Here is a 21,013-nt window from a genome sequence, read left to right on the forward strand (position 1 = left end):
GAAGGGCATTTGTACCTTTCAAAATGCTCTGTGTGTGCCCAGGTAACCATAGGGGCCCACAAAATAAGTGAAAGTCACTTCTATCCAGTGCTACCAGTGCAGCATCTCTGTAAATTTGGTCTTGCTGTCACCACCCCGAGGGCACAAGCCCCAGGGACACTTTTGGTTCCTGCTGTGGTATCCAGAGATAGGAACGTCCTTGGTTCTCAACAACCAACAGCGCTCACAGGGGTCTATTTGACATTGGGCTGGGGTCGTGCTCCAAGGGCAGCGCCCACTGCCCATCGCTGAGGTGCGGGAGCTGTGGGGCTGGGGCTGGCAAGGAGCAGTCCTGAGGTGGCCTCAGCCATTTGATGGGCCACTCATTAATCTTAACTTACAGTCATGAAACACTTGGCTTCCAGAAGTTGGATCCTGAAAGAACAGGAAACACTGATTAGATTTGGACTGAGAAAATAAGAGAACAATGCAGCTGAAATTCCTCCAACATTGTGTTGGAAAATTGACCAGGAAATGCCATTTAGAAATTGAGCTGCGTCTCTCTAAGCTTGGACTCCAAGCACCTGCTAGTGAATCTTTGCGCTCAAACCTAAGCTGCAATGAAGGTTTTGAATCTCAAAACTGTGCTGTGGCAGGACACGTGGTAGCGGGTGTTGTATCTGTGTGCAGTTGCCTACAAAACCTAGACTTGTGTCCACAGCTGGAGCCCAAAACCTTCCTGAAGAAGCCTGGCCTCCAGGTTGTGTGTTTCAGAGTGGTAGACCAGCTTTTTCCTTTCTGGATGCATTCGCTGATTTACTGAACATCATGGAAAACCACAGCATTTCCATAATTATCTTCTTCATCTTCCTTTCAGCCTTTTCCATCCTCACTCATAATCTTGTTATTCTTTATTTTTTTCCGTGCCAAATGCTATTAGCAGTCCACTCACCAGCAGTGAGGTGAGCAAGGTAAGAGGTCACAGAGCTTGAATGAGTTGCTGTATGGCCACAAGCATTGGAGTCTCCTTCTTGAGATAATGAAGCAATTCTCTCTGGGTGGAAGCTGCTGAGGACCAGGTCCCTAAGCATCAGAGAAAGAAACAACCCCAAGAAGAGCATTTAATGAAACCAAGAATCAAATGTGGAATCTGTACACCCACCTTTGATAACGGAGAGGGCAAGGCACAATTCAAGTGCAAGGCACCTTTTGATAAACCGAACTTGGGGAGTGGCGCAGCCCCGCCGAGAAACTTTCCTTTGGTTCATGGAGCCTTTTCTCCCCTTTGGGGTAGAGAATGAGCACTTCTCCCAAGCAATCAATTATCTTTCTCACTGCTTCCATTTGCTGTCCTACCTTGTGTCCTTGAGGTGGTGCAGGAAACTGTTTCTCAAGCAGAAACTCCTTCTCCATTTACATATATTAGATAGCTGCAAAAATATTTGCCATTTTTATCCATCAATTGAAAGCAGTACAGCTCAGCTGGGAACTTAATTTATCAAGCAAAAGAAGAACCACTTGGATCAATGCGGTTTTGCCAATAAGAAACAAGTCTGTCTGTTCCAGTGCCATAGAATCCTGGAGTCCTGGAACTGATGAATTCTTCAAAGGTGTTTTGAGCTGCTGCACAAGTTACTGAGATGGTTGAGAATGCAGTGATTGCTGGGAGAGAGGTGTGGTGAGTGAACTGGACGAGGTAGAGTTTCACAGCCCAGTTTGTGCAGCATTGTTTGCAAGAAATGTTGTTGGACGTTGCCATGAAGAAGAGCTGATCATTTTGGATTGACCAATACTGGACATAATTGTCACAGTTGTTGGTGCATTTTATTGTTTTCCTGGCAACACTTCTCAGGTGTGATGGTTTCAGTGGGACACAAGAAGTCATTGGATGATTCCAGTTGCCAAAGACCAAAGAGTGACCAAAACCTTGTTTTGATGTAGCCAAGGCTGTCCTGTGCTGTTGGCCTCATGGGTGGATTTGGTTCCAATGGGATTTTTAGCAGGGGCTGCTAACTCTGCACGCAGGAGTAACTCCTTCCTTGAGAGGAATGTTACACCAGTATTCAGATGAAAAGATCCTGCTTCTAATGTGTGAAATAATACAGGAGAAAAGATGGCGTAGGGAATAATTCTGCTGTATTCTAGGAAGTCCGTGCGGTTGTTTCCCAAGGGCTTTTTGTTAAGTTCTACCTCAGCCTGCCTAGGAGCAGGGGCCAGTCCCAGGAGTGTTGTCCCCTTTGCTCAGTGCCAGGGGCAGAAGGGATGTGTCACAAGGCCATTCTCAGCATTGTGTCTCTGTTGCTTTTGTTTGCCTTTCCAAGCACCTCCCAGGGCCTGAGCATCCCCGCGGCACCTCTGAACATGGTCTCTGAACATGGTCTCTGAACATGGTCTCTCACATTGATTTCTTGCTGGACAAAATCCCTCCCAGCCTGCCCAAAGGGGCATCAGTCATGAGTGGAAGGTTTCTCTCTAAAGGAATTGCAGACAAAGAGAATCAGCCTGGTTCCCATCACTCCTGAGTTTGGAGCAGACGCTGAGGAGATCATTAGGGGCTTCTGGTTTTCAGTGTTTCCAAAACTTGAGTTTGGCCTCGCTTTGAGAAGGGAAGCACTTGGTTAAGAGGATTCTCTAAGAACATGAGCCTAGGCCTCAGAATTCTCTGAATACAAAGTCCAAGCCACAGCAGAGGTGTCTGGACTATCAGTCCTCTGTGACTCACCAGAATGCAAACTCTTTATTCCCCTTTGGAGCTTGTTCTAGTTGATCACGTGTTTTGAGAACGGGAACTGACTCTTTGGTGTCAGTAAGGGGGAGGAATCCTGAAACAATGAAGTCTAAGATAATGCTGATTATCTAGAAATTGCCTGGTGTTGGCAATTGGATATGCAAACAGAACTGAGGAGACATTGTTTGTTCCAAAGAGCACTGGGATCTTCTGCAGTTTGGTTTCTGCGGCTTTACAGGTAAAAGGATAAAGAGAGAGCTGGGGTCGTTTAACCTGGAGAAGAGGAGGCTGAGAGGAGACCTCATTGCTCTCTGCAGCTCCCTGAAAGGAGGTTGTGGAGAGGAGGGAGCTGGGCTCTTCTCCCAAGGGCCAGGGGACAGGACGAGAGGGAATGGCCTCAAGCTCCACCAGGGGAGGTTCAGGCTGGACATTAGGAAACAATATTTCACGGAAAGGGTCATTGGTCCTTGACAGAGGCTGCCCAGGGAGGGGGTTGAGTCCCCTTCCCTGGAGGGGTTCAAGGGACTGGTGGATGAGGTGTTGGGGGACATAGTTTAGTGTTTGATAGGAATAGTTGGACTCGATGATCCAATGGGTCTTTCCCAACCAGGTGATTCTATGATTCTATGAAATGGAATAAATTTTTCATCACCATTTACTGTGCCATTGTAGCATTAGTGGCTCAATGTCCAGACAGACACCAGTGACAGATGGTGTCCCTAATGTGTCCTCTGGGGACCAGTACTGTTTAGTACCGTCATCAACAACACAGACAGTGGGACTGATTGCATCCTTAGCAGGTTTGTAGACGACACTCAGTTGAGTGGTACGGTTGATGTACCTGCGGGATGGGTTGCCATCCAGAGGGACCTAGACAAACTTGAGAAGTGAGTCCATGTGAACCTCATGAGGTTCAATAAGGCCACGTGCAAGGTCCTGCACCTGGGTCAGGGCACCCCTGGTATCAATACAGGCTGGGGATGAAGGGATGAAGGGTTAGAGAGCAGCCCTGCCAAGAAGCACTTTGGGGTACTCTCCCAGCCTGTCCTCATATGGGAGGTGCTTCAGCCCTCAGGACCTGTTCCAACAGCTCCATCTCCTTCTTATGTTGAGGATTCCAGAACTGGGCGCAATACTCTGTAGGAAGTGTCACAAGAGAACAGTAGAGGGGCAGAACCACCTCTCTCAATCTACTGGCAACTCTTCTTTTGATCCAGCCCAGGAAACAGTTGGCCTTCTGGCCTGTGAACGCATACTGCCGGCTCATGTCAAGCTTATCACCAATCAGCACCTCAATTCCTCTGCAGGATAGTTCTCCATCACATCATCACCCATCCTGTATTGAAATTTGGGGGATTGCCTTGACCCAGGACTAGGACCTTGCACTTGGCCCTGTTGAACATCATGAGGTTCTCCCAGCCCCACTTCTTCAAGCTGTCCAGGTCCCTATGGATGACATCCCATGCTTCCAGTGTGGCAAGTGCCCTGCTCAGCTTGGTGTCATCTGCAAACAGGGTGCCCTCGACCTCGCTGTCCATATCATTGATGAAGATATTAAACCCAAACCATTCCATGATTCTATGAAATGCTCTCCATTCTGTGTGCCTTATCTGTGCTGAACACACCCTGGCCCCTGCCCACCTCGCTGGGTGAGTCCTGGGTTACAAGCAGGACTTGAAAAGAGCTTCCTAAAGGCTCAAAACAGACAGAAGAGATGCAACCCAAATATGTTTCTTGATCTGTTCACAGTCAATCAAGGATACAGAAATGAAAAAGCAGCCAGAGACAAACCATGCTAAAGGTCTTTATTTGAAATAAATGGTCACTGATTGATCTGTTTCACCATCTGCATCATCAAGAATGAAACCCTCGAAAGAGGAGATGCCGGGGAAGAACAGCATTGGAGTTGTGCTGTGCAGCAGCTGTGGAGCATCCATACGAGGTTTAGTTGGATTTAAGGATTTCATCGCTGTCCCAACCATACTGATTGCAGTACTGAAGGCCCAGAAGTTCCAGGAGATCAACTATAGCGCAATTTTCTTGTAAGAATTCATTCTGGGGTCCTTGAGGAACAAGAAAAGAAAAACATGGCATGAGGAAAGAGCTAAGTTGGTGTTAAGTGCCCTGGGCATTCCTTGGCAGCCCTTAATATCAGGCACATTGCACTCACATGTCTGATCAAATGGAGCCCCCCTGGAACCAAAGCAGAGCACGCAGTGAGGAGGTGCAGATGCTGCCAGGGCAGAACGCAACATCCTCTGCCTGATCTCTAGAGCAGCTTTCTCGTAACAGGGTTGGCAGACAATCTGCCTGCAGTAAGGCTCAGAGTTCTTTGCTGCTGCTCCAGGATTGACTCCTCTGCGTAACACCTAGTCTCTTTCTAGATACTGAAAAAGCACAGAGGGGCACTACGACGCTTTGTGCTGGTTGTATATATTGCTGTGCGTCACAGGGCTGTGCCAGTGCTAGAGAGCAGCCCCTGCGAGGGTTTGACAGTGTCAGAGAATGCTGTGAAGTGCAGGTCATCAAACTCCCAGGCAATGCGATCGTTCCCCCTCTGGCAGTCCTACAGGGAACGAGGCAACTTGACTTAGTGTAGCAAAACCCGAGTGTTTGGTGGGATTCCTCGGGACCTGGTCATCAGTCTGTGAACTGAAGGACAGCAGTTCTTGGGATGACCCTTTTCCTGTACCCTGGCAGTGCAGGTGAGGGCACCTGCAAAACTCTGGGTCAAAACTTGAGACACCTTGAAGTTGACTATTACATGCAGGAAGGGGTTGGTTCAGATCAGTTTGGAGGTTGTGACTCAACACTCTTCCAATCCTGATCTGCACAGGTATCGAACTCTCTCTGCAGCTCCTGAGGTTCTTGATTTGTTTACTTCTCTAGCTGAACAGCAGCACTTGTGTGTTATTCCCCAAGGGAAAAAATTAATCTGGTTAGTCATAGAATCCATTTTCCTGTACTCACGATCAACTAGATGAGCTGTGTAGGTGGGGAGTCCTCTGCACAGAGCAAAGACGTCTTGTCCATAAGACCTGAGGTCACGGACACGTCTCCCGACGGTGAATGTGAACTTCCTTGGAGATTGTCTTTGACCTTGTGGGCCCTAAACATCAAATAATATCGTTCAGTAAGATCAGTGCCCTCATCCATTTAATGCTATGCATGTTCCTATTTCTGGAACGATGGCTCGGTGCTTGGTGTTTCACCTAAACCGTGTTTAGTGCAGTCTTTTCATGCATCATGTGACAAGGGGACCATTAGCAGTTCTGGGGGCTGAACTCAGGCTAACATGGTGCTGAGTTCTTCTGAAAACTAGTTTGGAAAGCTTGAAATGTAAATAATCCACAACATTATACAGAATATCTGTGTCACCTACAAGTTTGAAAAAACATGTAGCCCCCCACTACAGCACCTGAAACTGGACATTCTGACTTTTCAGTGGTTTCAGATTGTGTTCATGTCAAACATCACTGACTTTGACACAAATTCATCATCAATGGTGCCATCTGAATGGCTTTGGAAGTAACTGTACATTTAACAGCTTTTGAAAACAGCACAGTCTCTGATATCTCTGTATTACTGCACAACTTTGCAAGTAGGAACTTCTTTTTCATCTCACCTTGCCCTCGTCAACCACGCCAGGAAGTTCATCAAAGCTCGGCAGCTGCATTCTGTTCATCTTGGAAATGTAGCAGACTCTCTGTGGCAGCATTTTGGCTGCAACCACACCCTGTGAAATAAAATCATTGGCATGTAGGAATTCAGCTGCTTAAGAATCAAGTCCTGTATTTTGGTCAGCTTTAGAAGACCTGCTGTCTTCATTCATTTTCTGACAAAGAATCCTTCGTGCCACTCACCGAGTTGTAGTTCACAATGGCTTTCCATGACCCCTGGGCATTCTCTTGCTGGATAGTCGCAATGCGGTGTTGCCTGTTGAGGGTCAGAGTTTGGTATCCTCCAGCAATGCTGACTTGCTTTGTCACGGTTTGACTCTTCTGGGCAAATTCGTTGATGACTTGGTCATTTCCATTCGAGTGCTGATTACCTTCAGTATCCTGATTCTAGAAACCAAAATGAATCAACACATTTAGACTGTCAGTTGTCTCCCCAAAGCAAAAATCACTACTCTAAGAGAACAAATTCTGTCTCAGAGGAAGCACTGCTGGTCACCACGGCATTTTCAAAGTGACACAGAAGAAAGGCATTCTGGAGTAGCACTAAGAAATGGTTTTATAGACTCAACAAAAAATTTCAGTATCTTACAATCGTCTTCTGGTGGGGCTGGAGCTTTATGCGTGAAAAAATGTTTGAGATTCTTTTCCTCCAAAAGGATGGGGAGAGAAGCAGGGAATATTCAGGAAGCAGGGACAAGGGAAAAAGCAAGAACTTAGGCATAACCTTGCCATTCTACTCACAGTATCAGCAAGGGCTGGAGTCAGCAGGAGCCCAAGGAGGGCGGTAGTCACAATCTGAAACGGAAATCAGAAAGAAAACAGGAATTGTAGGTCTGTCTGACAAACCTGGTCACGAGAATCCTGGTGCCTTTCCCCAATCTGGTGTTTTAGTGCACTCCTGGGAGACACTTTTGCTTTCAGACTGGAATGACAGTGGTCACCAGCAGTGAACCATCCTTGCTTTACCCTGGGAGAATGCAAGGAAGGCACATGGCAGGTTGGGTTTTGAAGGAGCTGAATCTGAAGCTGCTTCTGAGACCTGCACAGTTGTGTCCAGGTATTTTAGAAGAGCAAGGAGAAGGACTTCAATTCCTCCTGCTTAGGGACTCCAAGAAAGTGGTTGATCCATCACTGCATTGCTCCAGTTTGGCAAAGGCATTGACAACAATGAGCATGGATTGGGCTTCCTGTAGGCTGAATAAATGCAGCTAAACCTTGAAAGAGATCCTGACCTCCTGGTCTGATCAGGTGAACAGGGTGAGAGTTGCTCACTCAGGAGGAGAGGCAACTCCCCAAGGAGTATCTCTTTTAGTCTAAGTGGATGTAGACGCTTCTGAGAGAGAAAGGTAAAGGATTTGAATCAGAGCTTTAGTTTACAAGGAATAAAGGAGCCTGCATACTTACAGTGAACTTCATCTTGACCGCAGAGCTGATGCTGGTGCAGGCAGAATGAGCGATGTGAACCGTCCACCTTATATACATGTTCAGATTTAGGGCTGGAACAGTTCAGTGTTGAAATAAAATTATTTCGTGATTTGTATCCCTGTCAGCATGTCATTGAAAATTAATTTTTCCTTTAAGCGCTTCATTAACATGGAGATTTTTGACCTGTCAGACTCTGGTTACTCTCAGATAAGAATCCGTTGGCAGTGAAAAATCAAATATGCTCGATAGTAACTTTCTGCCATTTACTAATCACACAGAAAAGTCACATCAAACTACAGCAACTCTAAAAATCCTTTGGCAGGGAAAAATCCAAAACATTTTATTGTAAATTTTTCCCATGTACTAGTGAGCAGAAGTATCTCGTCAGACTATGGCCACAGATAGCCTAGGGGGTAAATCAAGGCCTCAAGAGTTGACAAAATAAAGAAGGGCCTTGGTACCTTTCAAAATGCTCTGTGTGTGCCCAGGTAACCACAGGCCGCCCCAAAATAAGTGAAAGTCACTTCTATCCAGTGCTACCAGTGCAACATCTCTGTAAATCTGGTCTTGCTGTCACCACCCCGAGGGCACAAGCCCCAGGGACACTTTTGGTTCCTGCCGTGGTGCCCAGTGATGGGAACGTCCTTGGTTCTTGACAACCAGCAGTGCTTGCAGGGTCTGTGTGATACAGGGCTGGGGTCGTGCCCCAAGGGCAGCGCCCACTGCCCATCGCTGAGGTGAGGGAGCTGCAGGGCTGGGGCTCATCAATCTTAACTTAGAGTCATGAAACACTTGGCTTCAAGTAGTTAGATCCTGAAAGAACAGGAAACACTGATTAGATTTGGACTGAGAAAATAAGGGAACAATGTAGTTGAAATTCCTCCAACGTTGTGTTGGAATTCTACCAGGAAATGCCATTTAGAAATTGAGCTGCGTCTCTCTAAGCTTGGACTCCAAGCACCAGTCAGTGAATCTTTGTGCTCAAACCTAAGCTGCAACGCAGGTTTTGAATCTCAAAACTGTGCTGTGACAGGACACGTGGTAGCTGGTATTGTATCTGTCTGCAGCTGCCTACAAAACCTAGACTTGTGTCCACAGCTGGAGCCCAAACCCTTCCTGAAGACGGCTGGTCTCCAGGTTGTGTGTTTCAGAGTGACAGGCCTGCTTTTTCCCTTCTGGATGCATTTGCAAATTTTGGGAATGGCTTCGGTTGATTGTCTTACAGAATCCATTTTTCTTCACCTGTCACAATGGGATCTAGAGGTAGAGGGTTATTTACCATATTTCACTTCAATTTGGTTTCAATTCCTTCATGCTAATATTTGTTCCTCTCCACAGAATTCTTTCCACAGTCTGTGCTAACATCAAGGCAGACGTTGTTTATTTCCCGTCTACCAACTCTCTTTTTCCATTGATGAATCAAGTTTTGAAAGGTATTTGAAAGAAATTATTTATAGATATACATATACATAGAGTGAACTTCATGGTAGGCATATCTGCTGGCAGTTGGTCTCTACTCCTACACAGAGTGTTTTATACAGCAGTATCCTAAAGGTAATAAAAAAATGTCCTTGCCTTATTGGCACATGCCCTGTGTTCACAGAGTCACAACAGGTTTCCTGAGGCTGGGCTTTGATAAGAGGAGGTTTTGATATCAGCCTGATTGAATTCACTGCCTACAGGAAGATGGCAGAAAACCTATTGTGGAAAGCTCGAAGTATTTGATACTAAGTTTTCAACAGGAAAAAGAATATCACAATGAGAGAACAGATGCCTGATAGAATTTGCAGTGGCGCTTTGTGCCTACATGGCAAAACTTTCACCCAGATATTTTATCCACAATTGATACCATCTATTAAGTCAACAAAGGTGTTAATTTTGTGATGTTAAACGCGTTAAGCGAGTTCCTGGCAATCAGGATGTAGTTCTAACTGACAGAAATGACTGAGTTCTTTCATGAACCTTCCTTTCTGAGCTCATTCCCTTGGGATCTGCTTCCCTCTCTTCAGGCATGGTTCTGCATCTTCACAGAGCCTCTTCACAAATGTGGAACGTGATTATGGACTAAGGGCTGATTCTAGAAAGGGGGCATAACTGGAGACAACAACATCTGAGTAGGGGAGGAGCACTAGCAATGGGCATTTAGTGACAACTCTTACTCAGAATGTGGGTTTTCATAGTTCTCTGAATTGGATAAAGCTGTACAGAGCCATTGCATAATAGCTTATTTGCCTTGTTTGCTGTGGAAAATTTGCCAGACATCTTGGTTTTTCACTTGGCCGGTATAAATGTCTGAGTCCTTTTGCCCAGCAACACTGTCCACTGCTCTTGCATAAACTAAGATTGTAAAGAAAATTGTTCGTCTGTGTACAAACCCAGGAGCTAGAGGAGCAAAATGAGGCTCCCATGATCCAAGAGGAGGTGGTCAGAGCCTTGCTAGCCCGACTAGACAGTCACAAGTCTATGGGGCCAGACGGGATTCATCCAAGGGTATTGATGGAGCTGGTGGATGTGCTGGCCAGACCTCTTTCCATCATCTTCCAACAGTCCTGGAAGACTGGGGAAGTTCTACTGGACTGGAGGCTGATGTTGTGCCCATCTACAAGAAGGGTCGCAGGGAGGACCCAGGGAACTCCAGGCCTGTCAGTCTGACCTCAGTGCCAGGGAAAGTCATGGAGCAGGTGATCTTGAGTGCGATCATGAAGCACATGCAAGAGAACCGGGGGATCAGGCCCAGTCAACACAGGTTCACAAAAGGCAGGTCTTGTCAAACTAACCTGATCGCCTTCTATGACAAAGTGACTCGGCTGCTGGACGAGGGAGAGGCTGTGGATGTATCTTCCTGGACTTCAGTAAAGCCTTTGACACAGTTTCTCACAGCATTCTGTTTGAGAAACTGTCAGCCTCTGGCCTGGACAGGCACACACTCTCCTGGGTGGAAAACTGGTTGGCTGGAGGGCCCAGAGAGTGGTGGGAAATGGAGTTACCCCAGCTGGAGGCCAGTGACAAGTGGTGTCCCCCAGGGCTCAGTGCTGGGTCCAGCCCTGTTCAATGTCTTTATCAATAACCTGGATGAAGGCATCTAGTGCACCCTGAGCAAGTTTGCGGACGACACTAAGCTGGGTGGAAGTGTTGATCTGCTGGAGGGTCGGGAGGCTCCAAAGGGATCTGAACAGGCTGGATCCATGGGCTGAGACCAATGGGATGAGGTTTAACAACGCCAAGTGCCGGGTCCTGCACTTGGGGCACAACAACCCTATGCAGTGCTACAGACTAGGAGAAGTCTGGCTGGAGAGCTGCCTGGAGGAGAAGGACCTGGGGGTGTTGGTTGAACAGGAGCCAGCAGGGGCCCAGGGGGCCAAGAAGGCCAATGGCATCTTGGCTTGGATCAGACACGGCGTGGCCAGCAGGGCCAGGGAGGTTCTTCTCCCTCTGGACTCGGCCCTGGGGAGACTGCTCCTCGAATCCTGGGGTCACTTCTGGCCCCTCCCCACAAGAAGGATGTTGAGGCTCTGGAGCGAGTCCAGAGAAGAGCAACGAAGCTGGAGAAGGGGCTGGAGAACAGGCCTTATGAGGAGTGTCTGAGAGAGCTGGGGGTGTTTAGCCTGGAGAAGAGGAGGCTGAGGGGAGACCTCATTGCTCTCTGCAACTCTCTGAGAGGAGGTTGTGGAGAGGAGGGAGCTGGGCTCTTCTCCCCAGTGACAGGGGACAGGACGAGAGGGAATGGCCTCAAGCTCCACCAGGGGAGATTTAGGCTGGACATTAGGAAAAAATTTTTCACAGAAAGGATCATTGGTCCCTGTCCAAGGCTGCCCAGGGAGGGGGTTGAGTCACCTTCCCTGGAGGTGTTTAAGGGGCGGGTGGACGAGGTGCTAAGGGGCATGGTTTAGTGTTTGATAAGAATGGTTGGACTCGATAATCTGGTGGGTCTCTTCCAACCTGGTTATTCGATGATTCTACAATAGAAAGAGAGTTATAAAGTTACATCTAGGCTCTGACAGTCTGGATTTGTTTCTCAGCTGTGCCTGCTACAGCAGCAGCCCTTTCAGAGGTGCTCCTTTACCTGCTCCAAAAGTGCTTCTTCTTTCATAGCATTTCTATCAGTCCCTCTACATCCTAACCGTGCCCTTTGCTGTCGTTCCATACGAGTTTGCAAACTCATGTTCCCCTTATATAGCCCGAAAGGGGACTCAGCGTCATTAGGTACAAATGTCTGTGAACAATTTTCTCCACCACCCCTCATGTTCAAAAAACAATGAAGCACATTCTCAGCTGAGGGATGGAGAAGGAGAGAAAGAAGTACATCATTGTGGTGATACAGTCAGAGCTCACTGTACATGTAACATTCTCTGATTGCCACTTGCATTTTAATTCAACAGGAACTAATATCTTAGCCAAGACCCAGCAGCAATAGGAGCCTTGCCCTGGGCTTCCCAGTCAAGGTGAACCACCAGGAATCCTTCTAAATGCAAAGGAGACTCAAGGGTAAATGGCACTTGCATCCTGCTAAAGCAAGAAAGGCTCAAGTGCCTCCTGCTATCACCATAGAATCATAGACCCGACGGCTCCCTGTAGCTTTCAGGTCTGGAATTCAGAAGCCCCACAGCAACAGACACTTGTAGAGCCTCTCACAAGGCAGGCCAAGAACCCTGAGCAGGATGAATGTTTCTAAAGCCTGACTGCAAGACAATAAAATCCACATTGAAAATCGCTATCCCTTCAAGTTCCCAAAGAGAAACCAGGTGAGCAGCGAGCCAACACTTTGCTGCTGGATGCTTGATGCTGTCAACTTGCACCTTCAGAAAAGGCTCATAATGAGGCTGACAAATTCCCTTGGGGGAGATAAGCCAAATAGATGGAAATTAAGAGTACATAAACTGTCATGCTTTCAGCCAGAGAGGGATACATCCTATGGCCAACTGTGCTGGCATTTTGTACAACTCAACAACATCCAGGGCTGAGAGACCCTCCACGTGGTTCCAGACATGGAAAGCCATGCTCTGGCTGAACCCCACCCTCCAGCAGGTGCTTTTCTCCTGCTCACTGAGACAAAATGCCCCATTACCCAAAGGGGAAGGAACTCAAACCTGCTCACAGTTTGTCTTTCTCCCACTGCTCAGACTCCTCATTTCCACAGTGGGCATTGCACCTTCTCAGAACACCCATGGTTCTATGTAACTCACCAAGTGGAAGAAAGCAGAATCAAGCCCAAAAACTCTTTGGCAAAGACTTCACGCAGCTACATGCACTGCAGGTGCCAGGAGGGCAGGAAGGCACTGGATGCACAGACTGAGGCTGATCCAGATTCTCCTTAGGCTTCCATGGTTTTGACTTACTTTCAGAAGTGACACTGACTCAGAAAGCTTTGCAGCATCTTTTTATTCAGTGCTTAAAAAACATAACACAAATGAGCGAAAAAAGAACATCCTTTGTCTCTCCAAAGACTCCAGGAGCAAAGCTGAATATCTCTTCACTCCTTGCAGAAGCTCTGGGGTCAAGTACACACCACAGCTTCTCTTTCAGCTGCAGCAAATTCTCTAAGAGCTGGAGTTACAGAGCACAGTGGGATTCCCTACCAGACATCCCAAAGAAGCCACCACGACAAAAGCAAAGCCCAAGTAGGAAGGAGCTGTGCAGGTCCCTTGTGGACACAGGGACTTCTACAAAACCCAAATCCACAGAAAGTCTCCTCGCTGCCACTCAGTGCCATTCAGTTCACACCCAGAGAAAGCTTTCTTTGAACAGGAGCAGAGTAGAACTGACTTACTTGTCTAGAATGAAATACAAATCAAATCCTCCGTAACAGGCAGGACCACCGTTCTCTCTCTTCCCACCTTGTCCGTCACAGGCCAGCACCAGAGCTGCCAGCAAGAGGCATTTGAAGCCAAATCGCAAGATGCTTTGCTTTGCAATGGCCATTATATCCAGAGAGGAGGAGAAAAAGAAATCTCTTCTTCCGAGGCTCCTTTATTTCACAGGGCTCTCCACAAAAGCCATCCAGTGACCTTTCAATGCGTGCTTCTATATTTTATTCCTTAAAACTCCACTTGCAACAGTTGTCCTCAGGAATTGCAGGACTCTCCCTCTTGTTTCCCTTGCCCTCCTCTTTCTGGGTTTCAGATTTCCAGAGGCTTCAAACTCCCTTTCTCTTTGTTTTTTAAAGGCACTCGACCCTCAGGCTCCCTTGCAGCTCCCACAGCAGCACCCTTGTTTGGCAAGAGAAGGAGCAGCCTCCTCACAAATCTTGCTTTCTTCAGAAAATACAGAAAATACAGGGAGGGTCTGAGGCTTCACCCCCCTCACTCCCCCTCACAGTTATCGTTGTTATTATTAAGGATGGGAAGGTTTGATTTGCCTTAGCAAAACCAGCTCAGAGAATGCCGCCTTGTGGCAGAAACTCCAGCAGAGCATCTGGATGAAGCTTCTGCTTCATGAACTGAGTGCCCTGAACACACCTCAGGGCAGCTTGAGGCACCACACGAGAAGCCGCTTGCTGACAGCGGCCACAGGCGCTGGGCACAGGCATCCTGGCTTCCCACGTAGGCAACCTCGGGGTTTACAGACCCTAAAAACCTGGTGCAGCTTCCCACAAGTCAGAGTGACAAGCCATGCCAGGCTTCAGCCCTTGTGTGTTCTCACACCTCAGAAATATCAAGCAAGGTCTGAGCCTCTGACACGGGCTCCCCTCACACCATCCTCACCAAACTCATTGCAGCTGCAAGAGCCTAAACCCTCCTTCTCCCAACAAAACTTGCTGGAAAACACAGATTCAGCTCCACTTGTGTTGTCAGTCTCCTACCACAAGCTCTAAAACCTGAGTGGAACAGCTCAAAAGCAAGACTGTGCCCCAGTCAGAGCAGCCCCCACCCCAGCAGGAGCTAAAAGGAGATCCTGGGCACAGGGGCTCCCAGCCTTCCCTCTCAAACCCTCTGTCACATCATCTGCCATATAATCCTTGGGTGGAGGCGTTAACCATGTGGGAGAGGCTGATTGCCCCCTGGAGTGAAGCAGCTTCAGGAGATGCAGCAGGTGTGTGGGCACCAGGTCACATTTCTGACTGGGCTGCCAGTGCACCTGAGTCGGGCTTTGGAGCTGCTTTTGTTGCTCAGAGAGTGCAATTTGTCTTTAAACAATTCTTAGCAAAAGCAACAACCTGAGCAAAGAGGAGGACAAGCAGCAGGATGGGTCTCAAGGGAAACCACCAGACAGCATGGGAACAGACTTTGGAGAGAAGTGGAGAGACCTGCACTTTGGTTTCCTCAGCTTTTCAGGCGAAAGGATAATCACATGTGGCCAGCAGGAGGGAGCAGAGACACACAGACTGAAAGATTCAAGTTGATTTCCCACATTTCACATCATCCTATGGGATTTAAAGTTAGACCCTCCCTCCCTGTTAGGTGCCTGACAAGCCCTTTTCAAAGTGCTGTCACCATGGAGAATGTGACCTTTTCTCTGTGAGGGGAGGCGTTCTATCCTAACTGACCCTGTTCATCCACAACAACTTGGTTAGGAAGAGGTTGACTATCCTGATGTGCTCCAAACCAGAGCTTGGACTGAAGTGATAAATGGAAAACTTAACCCTCTACAGCCTCAGCTGTGTTATCACATTTTTCGTCTCCTCATCACGCTTACGCGCCTCCTTTGGCTGAGGTTTGTCTGCTGTCTTCAGTGTTGCTCTTATTCCTGCATGCTTTGCATTTTATGGGATGTAATGCAGAGGAGTATGTGCAGGGGGCAGCCACGGCTTTTAAAAATCCCAAATCGTTGTATACCAGGTGGCTGAAGTTTCCTCTCTTTCATTCCTGTACCCTTGGCATTACAATGCACATACTCCTGCTACTAAAATGTTTCTCTACAGCCCCTTCTGGAAGAGGAATGAAATAGAGAAATGCCAGTTAGAAGGCAAGTGGAGCATGACAAGCGCTGGAAGATTTTGCTAGGATACAGTAAAATGGATAAAAATAAGTGAAAATCCCTGCTAAACCTGGGTTCCTGCCTCTTTCTGTTGTATTTAGCCTCAGCCTGAGCAAAATAAGAAAAAATGGTGTGTGAAGGAATTAAATAATAGCAAAAAGGAAGGAGATCATCAGCAACAAACCCCTCTCTCTCTCTTCTCTACCAGGACTGATGTGTTCTAATCTGTTCCAATCCAGTTCAGACACTTTTGCCCAAGAGGGTTCTAAACAAACTCTAGATCCTTTCAAACGGCTATAGAATAAAGCCTCTGGGGATCTGCAAGAGGGGAATAAAAATTAGGAAAAATCATAATTTAATTCCTTTCTAACCTTTTTCACTTCTGAATGCTTGGGATTGGCTTCTTGCTTTCTGAAGTTTTGATTCTTCTCTATGACAGTGGCTTGACCATCAAAGAAATCTGAGTTCAGGTGCCAACTGCCAGACTGGGGGAGAGAAAAGTGTTGTTAGGTGACAACTGTCCAAGATAAATGCATCCATCTAGGACCCTCTTGTTCAAAACAGGAGAACCATGTAACAGCAAGCATCAAGCATCAAGCTGGGTCAAATTAGAGAGGATTCTCTTTAGCCTAGAGCTGACAGATCTGACATAAACACTTAGTCGAATGTGCTCATTAATTCAGCAGAAACATTACTGGGTTCCTAGCTAGATGATGTGACATCTATGCTCCTGGAAGACTGGACATACAGAGAATCCAGGATCAGGTATTGGAGAAGTGCTAAGTGTCTTTCTGCATGTCTCTGGCATCATAAATGGAATAACCATTTCATCTCCCTTCCTCATGCCACTGCATTGTTAAGGAAGGAAAACTAAGCCAGCATTATCTTGCATCTTCAGGGTGGGTTGGAGGTGTTTGGGAGGAGACAGCTGGGGATTCTGCACTGTCTTTTGAGGGTCAAGAATTGTGTTGACATTGTGTAGGCATCTTTGAAACAAAGATTCATCCATCTGAGGGTTGAAAGTGTTGTCTCTAGCCAGTCCTCGCTATAGACTGGAACAATTGGAGGACTCTGTTTTAGGCACAGAAAAAGTCTGTAAATATTACCAACCCTGCTCCTCTACCCTGAAAGAGATGAAGTTTTTGCATCCTCCTTCCTTTCTTTCTACCTTTCTTACGAGATGAAGTAAGGTTTTAATGTGAAGCATCTTAGGCTTAACTCTGTGTGCCTTATCTGCACTGAACACATGCTGCCCCCTGCCCACCTCACTGGGTGACCCCTGTGTTATGAGCAGGTTTTGAAAAGAGCTTTCAAAGGCTTCAAAATGAGCAGAGGATTTGCAGTCCAAATAGTTTTCTGGATGTGTTCGTAGTCGATCAAGGATAAGGAAATGAGACAGCAGCCAGAGACAAGCCATGCTAAAGGTGTTTATTTGAAAGAAATGGTCATCAATTGATCTGTTTCAGCATTTCAATCACCAAGAACAAAACTCTCTAAAGAAGAGATGCCAGGGAAGAACAGCATTGGGGTTGCCTTGGTGCAGCAGCTATGGAGCACCCGTACTCAGTTCAGTTGGTTTCAGAGCCTTGCTTCACAATCTGCTCCGGCTGATGGCAGAATCGAACATGCAAATTTCTCAGGACATCAACTTCAAGGCATGATCCTTGATTGTATTGATTTTGGGGTCCTTGAGGAAAAAGAAAAGAAAAAACATGGCATGAGGAAAGAGCTAAGTTGGTGTTAAGTGCCCTGGGCATTCCTTGGCAGCCCTTAAAACCTGGTACATTGCACTCCTGTGTTTGATCAAGTGGAGCCCCCCTGGAACCAAAGCAGAGCACGCAGTGAGGAGGTGGCAAAAAATGAGCGCTTAGTGGGATTCCTTGGGAACTGATCATCAGTCCCTGAGCAGCAGGACAGTGGTTCATTGGAAAACCTTATCCCTGTACCCTGACACAGCAGCTCTGAGGTTCTTGATTTGTGTCCATCCCTGGCTGGAACAGCAGCACTTGTGTGTTGTTCCCCAGGGGGAAAAATTGCATGGCTACTTATAGAGAGAATCCATTTGTTTGTACTCACCATTAACTTTATCAGCCACGTAGGATGGGAGTCCTCTGCACAGATCAACGATGTCTTGACCATAAGAACTGAGGTCATAGATGGGTCTCTTGATGACAAACGTGAAGTCCTTTGCAAGTTGTCTTTGACTTTCCTTGTTCTAAACATCAAATAACATCATTTAACAAGATCAGTGACCTGATCCATTTAATACTATGCACGTTCCTATTTCTGGAACAATGGCTCGGTGCTTGGTGTTTCACCCAAACCACGTTTAGTGCAGTCTCTCAATGAACCGCGTGGCCAAGGGACCATTAGCAAGCCCTGAAGGCAGCTCCTGTGGCTGATGTGTCCAAGGGAGCCAGGGTGGAGGGAGGCTCAAGAGAACTGGAAGCTCAATGAAACAGCAGCACAGAAAGAGAGTGGGGCAGCCAGTGTTTAAACACAGACCTCCTCCAAAGTCACTCACTACTCTTTTGCTCCTGAGGTGCTCTTGCTGTAACTGCGAGTCGTGGCAGAAGCCTAGTCCTTCTGCCTTCTCATCCAGAACCAGAGGGGGTGGTAGCACCCTTGGCAGGTACAATTACACTGACATCATTGATGAGCTCTGCTTGTGACCTCTCTGAAAGCCCTGACAGTTCTAGGGGAACAGATTACTCTGAACTGCGCTGAGTGCTTTATTTCAAATGGTTCATGAAAGCCTTCACAAATACGCTTCTTTCATGCTAGTAAGCAAGGAGCTGAGCTAAGCTTCAGGGAGCACCAAAATGTACTTTACTACAAGCCAGCCTGCAAATTCAGCTGGAGGTGAATGTTTCTGCTCAAGCAGGTATATGCATGACTCTTCCCTGTTTCGTTCCTGCCATCCCTTCTTTCTCTCTAAAGCCAGGATTTTTGTAGGCACTCTGTTCTCAGACTTCAGGGGAAGTCCGTGTCTGCAAAGGGCTGGTATGTGGAATGTCAGGAGAGTTTTTCACAGTGTCTGTGGTAAGTCTGGGGACTGAACTCAGGCTAACGTGGTGCTGGGTTCTGATGAAAAAGGTCTGGAAGCTTCAAATCTTATTTAAACCTTTTTCCTTATTACTGGATTATTTGTCCTTCCTCATCTACAGCACAGAAAAGACATGAATGCTTTCCAGTGCAGCATCTGAAAATGAGTATTCTGACTTTTCTGTGCCTTCAGATTGTGTTCATGTCAAATGGCTCAGACTTTGATGCAACTGCCTCATCAATGGTGCCATCTGAATGGCTTTGAAAATAACTGTTGGTTTAAAAGCTTTTGAAAAAGGCACAGTCTCTGATATCAGTTTACTCAGCATTACAGCACAACTTTGCAAATAACAACTCTCTTTTTAATCTTACCGTGCTCTCTTCAGCCAGTCTGGGAAGTTCATCAAATTTAGGCATCTCCATTGGGTTCACTTTGGAAACGTAGCAGACTCTCTCTGACAGCAATTTGATTGCAACCGCACCCTGTGAAATAAAATCATTGGCAGGCAGGAATTCAGCTCTTCAGGAATTAAGGTTGGAATAAAGACTATAGTAAAAGAATAATAAATGCAGGTAGTTTTCCTCCAAAGCCTGGGACTCAAAACAAGTCCTGTATTTTGGTCAGCTTTAGAGGAGCTGCTCTCCTTGTTCATTTTCTGAAAACGCATGCACTTTGCCACTCACCGTTTTGTAGTTTCCAATGGCTTTCCATGAGCCCTGGTTGCTCTCCTGCTGGACAGTTGCCACACGCTGTTTACTGTTGAGGGTCAGAGTTTGGTAGCCTCCATCAATGGGCATTTTTACAGTTTGTGTTTCATCAGTTACGAGTACGTCATTTATAGTTTGGCTACCTCCACCTGAATTTTCATTTCCAGTGTTCGAATTCTAGATACCAAAATGAAACAACACTTTCAGACTGCCAGTTGTCTCCCTAAAATGTTAGAAAATCACGGTTCTGACAGAACAAATGCTCCCACAGGGAGCGCCACTGGCGACCACAACATTTTAAAAGCGACACAGAAGAAAGACTGTGGCATTCTGGAGTAGCCCTAAAAAATGGTTTTATAGACTCAATGAATAATTTCTGTACTTTAAATCTGGTGAGGCTGGAGTTTTATGTGTGAAAAAAGTGTGAGATTCCTTCCCTCCAAAAGGATGGGGAGAGAAGCAAGGAATATTCAGGAAGCAGGGACAAGGGAAAAAGCAAGAACTTAGGCATAACCTTGCCATTCTACTCACATTATCAGCAAGGGCTGGAGTCAGCAGGAGTCCAAGGAGGACGGTAGTCACAATCTGAAATGGAAATCAGAAAGAAAACAGGAACTGCAGGTCTGGCTGTCAAACCTGGTTATGAGAATCCTGGTGCCTTTTCCCCAATCTGGTGTTTTAGTGCACTCCTGGGAGACACTTTTGCTTTCAGACTGGAATGACAGTGGTCACCAGCAGTGAACCATCCTCGCTTTACCCTGGGAGAATGCAAGCAAGACACATGGCATGTTGGGTTTTGAAAAAGCTGAATCTGAAGCTGCTTCTGAGACCTGTACATTCGTGTCTGGTTATTTTAGAAGAGCAGGGAGAAGGAATTCAATTCCTCCTGCTTAGGCATTCCAAGAAAGTGGTTGATCCATCACTGCATTGCTCCAGTTTGGCAAAGGCATTGACAACAATGAGCATGGATTGGGCTTCCTGTAGGCTGAATAAATGCAGCTAAACCTTGAAAGAGATCCTGACCTCTCGGTCTGATCAGGTGAACAGGGTGAGAGTTGTTCATTCGGGAGGAAAGGCATCTCCCCAGAGAGTATCTCTTTGCTCTAAGCAGACGTAGGCACTTCAGAGAGAGAAAGGCAATGGATTTGGATCGGAGCTTAAGTTTACAAGGAATAAAGAAGGCTGCATACTCACAGTGAGTTTCATCTTGACTGCAGAGCTGATGCTGGTGCAGGCTGAATGAAAAGCGATGTGAACCATCCACCTTATATACATGTTCAGATTTAGGGCTGGAACAGTTCAGTGTTGAAATAATATTATTTTGTGATTTGCATTCCTATATGCACGTCACTGAAAATCAATTTTTCCTTTAAGTGCTTCAGAAACACGGGGATTTTTGACCTGCCAGACTCTGATAATTCTCAGATAAGAATCCATTTCCAATGAAAAATGAAGTATGCTTTATAGTAACTTTCTGCCATGTGCTAGTCACACAGAAATCCTACCTCAAACTGGACAGAGATAGCCAAGGGTG

General features: G+C 46.7%; 1 protein-coding gene across 1 annotated transcript in view; it reads right to left on the reverse strand.

Moving 5' to 3' along the window:
* The window catches only part of LOC138731463 (gastrokine-1-like), a 46,933-nt gene extending 26,236 nt beyond the window's left edge, over positions 1-20,697 (reverse strand). The window contains exons 1-2 of the mRNA XM_069877405.1: positions 20,674-20,697; positions 20,011-20,064 (exon numbers count right to left, since the gene is read on the reverse strand). Of these exons, the coding sequence (XP_069733506.1) occupies positions 20,011-20,064; positions 20,674-20,685 (66 nt within the window). The 5' untranslated portion in view covers positions 20,686-20,697. The remainder of the gene's footprint in view (positions 1-20,010; positions 20,065-20,673) is intronic.
* Between the last annotated feature and the right edge of the window lie 316 nt (positions 20,698-21,013).

The sequence above is a fragment of the Phaenicophaeus curvirostris genome, chromosome 27 (assembly GCF_032191515.1).
Source record: "Phaenicophaeus curvirostris isolate KB17595 chromosome 27, BPBGC_Pcur_1.0, whole genome shotgun sequence".
NCBI lineage: Eukaryota > Metazoa > Chordata > Aves > Cuculiformes > Cuculidae > Phaenicophaeus > Phaenicophaeus curvirostris.